Source organism: Musca autumnalis, unplaced genomic scaffold (genome assembly GCF_047663935.1).
Source record: "Musca autumnalis isolate F117 unplaced genomic scaffold, ASM4766393v1 scaffold_3, whole genome shotgun sequence".
NCBI classification, from domain to species: domain Eukaryota; kingdom Metazoa; phylum Arthropoda; class Insecta; order Diptera; family Muscidae; genus Musca; species Musca autumnalis.
The window spans coordinates 10,302,656-10,311,834 of NW_027411866.1; the positions used below are offsets into that span (position 1 = coordinate 10,302,656).

General features: G+C 40.3%; 1 protein-coding gene across 1 annotated transcript; it reads right to left on the reverse strand.

Annotated features, from left to right (window-relative positions):
* Positions 1 to 1,486: 1,486 nt before the first annotated feature.
* CheA7a (Chemosensory protein A 7a) lies at positions 1,487 to 2,269 on the reverse strand. Its single transcript, XM_073974596.1, has 3 exons — positions 2,019 to 2,269; positions 1,787 to 1,954; positions 1,487 to 1,717 (listed from the first exon to the last, which is right to left on the reverse strand). The coding sequence occupies exons 1-3, from the start codon at positions 2,247 to 2,249 to the stop codon at positions 1,565 to 1,567; spliced, it is 552 nt and encodes a 183-aa protein (XP_073830697.1). The 5' UTR covers positions 2,250 to 2,269; the 3' UTR covers positions 1,487 to 1,564.
* Between the last annotated feature and the right edge of the window lie 6,910 nt (positions 2,270 to 9,179).

Below are 9,179 nucleotides of genomic sequence, written 5' to 3' on the forward strand. Positions count from 1 at the left end.
ACTGTATTGCCCCCTTATAAAACAATGTCATGAAGGGTGTGCCTTAACTAACTTTTAATGAAAACCGCTTGCACAGGGGAAGTTTTTGTGAATTTTGAAACAGCAATGTTTATAGATGAGAAAAATCCAAAAACAAGAAAAAATCGGTGTAGGGATTTTTAAATAAATCGCGGTCAAAATTCACATTTTTAGGTTTTCACTATTTTGCTTTGAAACCGCAAGTCCAATTGAAATGGAGCTAAAGAAAAAGTTGTAGCCGTGAAAATTCTCTACAGGATTGATTTATGATTTGTTGTCAGGCTGTACCAATTTTGAGATAAAGAAGCTCAGTTTACGTTTTTAGGTTTTTTGTTAGGGTTTCGCGATTTTGCTTGAATACGGCAAGTCTTATCGGCATGGGACCTGAGAAAATCTTAAAGCTGTGAAAATTCTCCACAAGACTGGCTTATGTAATTTTTCCTAGGCTGTACCATTTTTTTAGATATATCAGTTTAAGTTGGGAAATTGCAGCCATGACATTGTTTTATAAGGAGACGACACAGAATTGAATTGAATTTGAATTTTCCCAATTTCAACTTCTATATCTCAAAAGTTGTAAAACCTACGAAAATATCATTAAGTTCAATCTTGTAGAGAATTTTGATAGCTACAACATTCTCTTTGTTCCCATTTTGATAGGACTTGCAGTTTCCAAGCAAAATCGCAAGAACCTAAACAACCCCTAAAAATTTCAACTTGAATCGCGATTTATTTAAAAAGCGCTCCGGCGATTTTTTTTTTGTTTGTTTTTTGATTTGTCTCATCTAAGAACATTGTAGTTTCAGAATCCGCAAAAACTTCCCAGGTGTAAGCACCTTCCATTTAAATTTGATTCAAGAGCACCGTGGATGGCGTATAATAATTTGTGGATAAAATAGAATTTATTTTATTTTCAAAATTATTTAAATTTCCGTGTCACATGGAAATTTTGTTTGTGGAAAAACTGAAGTTGTACCACATTCAAAATAATTCGAACCAGTGCGTCATATGAATATCTTGTTAATTAAGTGTTGCTGCTGTTGATAATATCGTCCCCATCGAGAAAAAACAAACTGGAGTAATGCCATAAGAGTCGAGAGTAAGAGACGCACTCACATTTGAAGGATGTTCAAGAATCAATGGATTGTAAATATAAAATTCCATTCAGACAATGAGGGGAATAAGGAGTATGAGGTAGAGTTGAAGTTGGAGCCAGAGACAATTTTATTATCATTTCCCTTGAAAAAAAAATCAACGCTTTTAATAATATTTAATGAGCAGTGAAAACAATTAAAAATATGATAAATTGATTTCACAATTATTTTGTGGCCAACAAAAGGACAAATGCAATTACCAGAGGTGTTAGACCGTGAAATATGAGAGCAATTGATTATCTGTGAGCACAACACACACACACACTTCAAAATATGCAATTGTTCTTCTTCCCTTTCGTATATACAATCAAAAATAAAATAATAACTGCTGCTTCATTTATTGTTAAAATTTGCAATAAAGGAGTGGGGAATAGAAAACAAGGATGATATCCTCAGGTTTCATGACTTATTTTGATAAAAATTTCCAAGCCAGCAACGGTGTTAAAACCATTCTTTAGCTTAACCAAAATATTATAATCGCCATCGGGAATATCGGAGCTAAGAAAATCGATTTTCAGTTCATAGTTTTTGATGTGGTACTCGCCCTGGAAGGGAAAAAACATTAGAGGTCTTTAAGGGACTCCTATTTAAATTAAAATATTGGTTTATCTCACCTTTGGCACTGGACACGTTCCCGGTTCTGGTAGATTAGACACGTCTTGTAATCCAGGATAAACTTGTTTATCCTTTTCAATGAATTCACAAATTTTCTGATCCACATTAAAAACCAAAAGACCTCGCATCTTCTGCTTGGCATCGTAGCTGTAGATTTGCAAATTTATCTGGAATAGGAATTTGCAAAATAATTTACAAGCGTATTTAATTAATATTTGAATATATCTTTACCGCTTGATGATTATTCAAATTGAAATTGACAATGACAGTGCCATTCACAACAAAATTATTGCGCGATACTCTTGTCATCCTCAAGGTATTCCAATCGATAAATTTCGTATCATATTTCTTATCGATTTCAAATAATTCCAATTCAGCAACGATCGCGTCCTTTTGGGCTTGGGTGTAGATAACACAGAGGTGTAGGAACCACCAAATAATAATTCCATTGACAATAAACATAATGAATTAGAAAAAAATTAGAATGAAAATTCGTGGGGTATAACGCTGTGTTTTATATGCCGTGCTTTGGGGGGATTCTTCGCATGTAATCTTGTTTGGAATTTGTAACATTGCCAACATGCAATCCAATTATTTGGAATATTAACATTTGCGATATCTACATCAGCTTGTTGAGGCTTGTTACAAACAATGTGGAGTTAAAAAAATATATTTTCCAAACAGGTCAACACACTGTGGTCTCAAGAGCAAATTTTCCTGGTTAAAAATGTCGCTAAATATCAATTCATAAGAAACCACAGATATTCTCCAGTTGATAACTGTTGACATGGATTTACATTTTTAGAAATTAACATTTCGAATTTCAACTGAATCGTTTAAAAATGTGGAGGTCTTCTATTCTATAGAAGACCCCCACGGAGCTCTTCTATTCTACAGAAGACCACCACGGAGCTCTTCTATTTTATAGAAGACCCCTACGGAGCTCTTCTATTCTATCGAAGACCCCTACGGAGCTCTTCTATTCAATAGAAGACCCCTACGGAGGTCTTCTATTCTGTAGAAGACCCCTACGGAGCTCTTCTATTATTTAGAAGACGCTTACGGAGCTCTTCTATTCTATAGAAGACGCCTACGGTGCTCTTCTATTCTATAGAAGACCTCTTCTATTCTATAGAAGACCCCTTCTATTCTATAGAAGACCCCTTCTATTCTATAGAAGACCCCTACGGAGCTCTTCTATTCTATAGAAGACCCCTACGGATCTCTTTTATTCTATAGAAGACCCCTAAGGAGCTCTTCTATTTTATTGAAGGCCCCTACGGAGCACTCCTATTCTATAGAAGACCCCTACGTAGCTCTTCTATTCTATAGAAGACCCCTACGGAGATCTTCTATTCTATAGAAGATCCCTACGGATCTCTTTTATTCCATAGAAAACCCCGACGGAGCTCTTCTATTCTATAGAAGACAACTACGGAGCTCTTCTATTCTATACACGACGCCTACGGAGCTTTTCTATTCTATAAACGACGCCAACAGAGCTCTTTTATTCTATAGAAGACGCCTACGGAGCTCTTCTATTCTATAGAAGACGCCTACGGAGCCCTTCTATTCTATAGAAGATGCCTACGGACCTCTTTTATCCTATAGAAGACCCCTACGGAGCTATTCTATAGAAGACCCCTACGGAGCTTTTCCTTTCTATACAAGATCCCTACGGAGGTCTTCTATTCTACAGAAGACCCCCTACTGAGGTCTTCTATTCTATAGATGGCCCCTACGGAGGTCTTCTATTCTATAGAAGACCCCTACGATAGCTCTTCTATTCTATAGAAGACCCCTACGATAGCTCTTCTATTCTATAGAAGACCCCTACGGAGGTCTTCTATTCTATAGATGGCCCCTACGGAGGTCTTCTATTCTATAGAAGACCCCTACGATAGCTCTTCTATTCTATAGAAGACCCCTACGGAGGTTTTCTATTCTATAGAAGACCCCTACGATAGCTCTTCTATTCTATAGAAGACCCCTACGATAGCTCTTCTATTCTATAGAAGACGCCTACGGAGCACTTCTATTCTATAGAAGACCCCTACGGATCTCTTTTATTCTATAGAAGACCCCTAAGGAGCTCTTCTATTTTATTGAAGGCCCCTACGGAGCACTCCTATTCTATAGAAGAACCCTACGTAGCTCTTCTATTCTATAGAAGACCCCTACGGAGCTATTCTATTCAATAGAAGACCCCTACGGAGCTCTTCTATTCTATAGAAGACCTCTATGGAGCTTTTCTATTCTATAGAAGACCCCTACGGAGGTCTCCTATTCTATAGAAGACCCCTACGGAGGTCTTCTATTCTATAGAAGACGCCTACGGAGGTCTTCTATTCTATAGAAGACCCCTACGGAGGTCTTCTATTCTATAGAAGACCCCTACGGAGGTCTTCTATTCTATAGAAGACCCCTACGGAGCTTTTCTATTCTATAGAAGACGCCTACAGGGCTCTTCTATAGAAGACGCCTACAGGGCTCTTCTATAGAAGACCCCTACGGAGCTCTTCTATTCTATAGAAGACGCCTACGGAGCTCTTCTATCCTATAGAAGACCCCTATGGAGGTCTTCTATTCTATAGAAGACCTGTACGGAGCTCTTCTATTAAATAGAAGACCCCTACGGAGCTCTTTTATTCTAAAGAAGACCCCTATGGAGCTATTCTATTCTATAGAAGACCCCTACGGAGGTCTTCTATTCTATAGGAGACCCCTACGGAGGTCTTCTATTCTATAGAAGACCCCTACGGAGCTTTTCTATTCTATAGAAGACGCCTACGGAGCTCTTCTATTCTATAGAAGACGCCTACGGAGCTCTTCTATTCTATAGAAGACGCCTACAGGGCTCTTCTATTCTATAGAAGACCCCTACGGAGCTCTTCTATTCTATAGAAGACCCCTACGGAGCTCTTCTATTCTATAGAAGACCCCTACGGAGCTCTTCTATTCTATAGAAGACCCCTACGGAACTCTTCTATTCTACAGAAGACCCCTACGGAGCTCTTCTATTCCATAGAAGACGCCTACGGCGCTCCCACGGAGGTCTTCTGTTCTATAGAAGAACCCTACGGAGCTCTTCTATTCTATGGAAGATCCCTACGGAGGTCTGCTAATCTATAGGAGACCCCTACGGAGGTCTGCCATTCTAGAGAAGACCCCTACGGAGCTCTTCTATTATATAGAGGACCCCTACGGAGCTCTTCTCTTATATAGAAACCCCTACGGAGCCCTTCTATTCTATAGAAGACACCTACGGAGCTCTTCTATTCTATAGAAGACACCTACGGAGCTCTTCTATTATATAGAAGACGCCTACGGAGTTCTTCTATTATATAGAACACGCCTACGGAGTTCTTCTATTCCACAGAAAATCCCTACTTGAATTCTATAGAAAATCCCTACTGAGGTCTTCAATTCTATAGAAGTCACATATGTAGGTTTTCTATTCTATAGAAGACTCCTACGGAGGTCTTCCATTCTATACAAGACCCCTACGGAGGTTTTCTATACTATAGAAGACCCATACGGAGGTCTTCTATTCTATATAAGATCCTATAGAAGACCCCAACGGAGGTCTTCTATTCTATAGAAGACCCCTACGGAGCTCTTCTATTCTATAGAAGACCCCTACGGAGCTCTTCTATTCTATAGAAGACCCCTACGGAGCTCTTCTATTCTATAGAAGACCCCTACGGAGCTCTTCTATTCTATAGAAGACCCCTACGGAGCTCTTCTATTCTATAGAAGACCCCTACGGAGCTCTTCTATTCCATAGAAGACGCCTACGGCGCTCCCACGGAGGTCTTCTGTTCTATAGAAGACCCCTACGGAGCTCTTCTATTCTATGGAAGATCCCTACGGAGGTCTGCTATTCTATAGGAGACCCCTACGGAGGTCTGCCATTCTAGAGAAGACCCCTACGGAGCTCTTCTATTATATAGAGGACCCCTACGGAGCTCTTCTCTTATATAGAAGACCCCTACGGAGCCCTTCTATTCTATACAAGTCCCCTACGGAGCTCTTCTATTCTATAGAAGTCGCCTACGGAGCTCTTCTATTCTATAGAAGACACCTACGGAGCTCTTCTATCATATAGAAGACGCCTACGGAGTTCTTCTATTATATAGAACACGCCTACGGAGTTCTTCTATTCTATAGAAGACCCCTACGGAGCTCTTCTATTCCACACAAAATCCCTACTTGATTTCTATAGAAAATCCCTACTGAGGTCTTCAATTCTATAGAAGTCACATATGTAGGTTTTCTATTCTATAGAAGACTCCTACGGAGGTCTTCCATTCTATACAAGACCCCTACGGAGGTTTTCTATACTATAGAAGACCCATACGGAGGTCTTCTATTCTATAGAAGACCCCTACGGAGCTCTTCTATTCTATAGAAGACGCCTACGGATATCTTCTATTCTATAGAAGACGCCTACGGAGCTCTTCTATCCTATAGAAGACCCCTATGGAGGTCTTCTATTCTATAGAAGACCTGTACGAAGCTCTTCTATTCTATAGAAGACCTCTATGGAGCTTTTCTATTCTATAGAAGACCCCTACGGAGGTCTCCTATTCTATAGACGACCCCTACGGAGGTCTTCTATTCTATAGAAGACCCCTACGGAAGTCTTCTATTCTATAAAAGACCCCTACGGAGGTCTTCTATTCTATAGAAGACCCCTACGGAAGTCTTCTATTCTATAGAAGACCCCTACGGAGTTCTTCTATTCTATAGAAGACCCCTACGGAGCTTTTCTATTCTATAGAAGACACCTACGGAGCTTTTCTATTCTATAGAAGACACCTACGGAGCTCTTCTATTCTATAGAAGGCACCTACGGAGCTCTTCCATTCTATAGAAGACCCCTAAGGAGCTCTTCTATTCTATAGAACACCCCTACGGAGGTATTCTACTCTATAGAATACCCCTATGGAGCTCTTATATTTTATAGAAGGTTTCTGCGGAGCTCTTCTATTCTATAGAAGACCCCTACGGAGCTCTTCTATTCTATAGAAGACCCCTACGGAGCTCTTCTATTCTATAGAAGACCCCTACGGAGCTCTTCTATCCTATAGAAGACCCCTACGGAGCTCTTCTATTCTATAGAAGACGCCTACGGAGCTTTTTTATTCTATAGAACACCCCTACGGAGGTATTCTACTCTATAGAATACCCCTATGGAGCTCTTCTATTTTATAGAAGGCTTCTACGGAGCTCTTCTATTCTAAAGAAGACCCCTACGGAGCTCTTCTATTCTATAGAAGACCCCTACGGAGCTCTTCTATTCTATAGGACCCCTTTTTATACCCTCAGCCTTTTGGCTAGAAAGGGTATATACACTGTGATACGGCCAAAAATGTGCCTCATCGAAATGACGGTTTTAGGCCCCAAGTATGTTTGGACGAAATTCGTTTCAGACAATTTGAAGTCGATTTAGCCATGTCCGTCCATCCGTCTGGCTGGCTGGTGCGCACTATAACTCTCGAACGGATCAACCGTTTCGAACCAAATTTTGGGTATGGTAATATTTTTCCAAACTTAGTTTAAGCTCCAATATGGGCCACATCGATCCACTTCTTCCGGTACCTCCCCCACAAAATTTCAAAACTTTCCTGTAAAATGGTGTTAACGATAACTCTTGAAGGGAGCAATTGATATAGTCCAAACTTCGCACCTCGAATTATTCCTTCCAGATATATATCGGGTTCCAGTACGGACTATATCGGTCCACTCCTTCGGGTACCTCCCACACAAAATTCTGATTAGTTGAAGTATAAGAGCTCCGCTCGGATCGTTTTGATTTTTTTTCGGTAAGTTGTCCTTGCGGCTCCCTTTACAACGGTACAATTTTTTTTCTGCGCAAGTCCATACTTCCTGAAATATTGGTCTAAAAGCTCCCCGTCGGCACCAACCAAAATGGCAAATCCGCAAGGAAATTCTCGCAGGGAGTTTCAGATTGGTGCAGACTTGCACATCGGATTATTTCATCCAGTCATTTATCAGGTTGAAATATGGATTGCATCGGTCCACTCCTTCGGGTACCTCCCACACAAAATTCGGATAAAGTGAAGTTTAGGAGCTCCGCTCGGATCGTTTTGAAAATTTTTCAGTAAGTTTTCCTTGTGGCTGCCTTTACGACGGTACAATTTTTTTCTTCCTGGATATTGGTCTAAAAGCTCCAAGAAACCCTAACGGCACCAACCAAAAGGCAAGTTCGCAAAATAATTCTCGCAGGAAGTTTCTGATTGGTGCAGACTTTGCACATCGTATTATTTCGTACATTCATGTATCTGGTTGGAGTATAGACAATATCGGTCCACTCCTTCGGGAACCTCCCACACAAAATTCGGATAAAGTGAAGTTTAAAAGCTTCTCTCGAATCGTTTTAATTCTTTTTTTCAGTAGGTTGTTCGAGCGGCCTTATCTACAACGGTACATTCTTTTCCGGAGTAAGTCAATACTTCCAGAGATAATCTTTCTGTTACGTGATCTATCTGTTCTACGTGATCTTTGAATGATAGTTTGCAATCTAGTACTACTCCTCAATATTTAAGACTTTTATTAAAAGAAATATCGTGTCCATCCACTATAATTTACGGGATAGTAAAACTACGCTTTCTGGTCACTAGGATCGCTTCGGTTTCGGTTGCGGCCATTGATAAACCCTTTGATCTTAGCCATCTGGATATCCTTGACAGGCAGTCATTTGCAATGATTTCTATTATGGGTACAGTAGTTTGGTCGACAATTAGCGCGACATTGTCTGCGTATTCGACTAGTTTTGTTCCTTCGGGTAGATTTAAATTTAGAATGTCGTCGTACATCACGTTCCGTAGAAAAGGTCCTAATATAGACCCTTGTGGAACGCCACATGTTATGTCATATTTTTCTGTTCCCAGATCTGTATCAAACATTAGAATTCTATCTTGTAGATAGCTGTCAATCATTCTGACTAAATAGCTAGGAATTCATCGGTCTCTTAATGTCTGCCTTATAACATTCCAATTGGCTGAGTTAAACGCATTTTTTATATCAAGGGTTATAACTGCACAAAAACGTTGTTGATGTATCGATAACCTTGCTGTCTCTAATACCATCTTATCCTACGGAGGCCTTGTCTGGTGGCATGCGCTTCGACATAAATCGAACTCCGGCAACATAGACAAGGTGCAGAGGGCAGCCTCGATGCTGATAAATGGAGCTTTTAGAAGTACACCGCAAGCAGCTCTAAATGCGATGTTGAACCTCTTGGCCATGAAACTCAGCATCAAAGGTCAAGTAGCACGTAGTGCCCTAAGGCTACATGAATTGAATCGTTGGCGTGACAGCACCTATGGACATGCATGCATTCTTCGTGAGCTAGCACCAAACCTT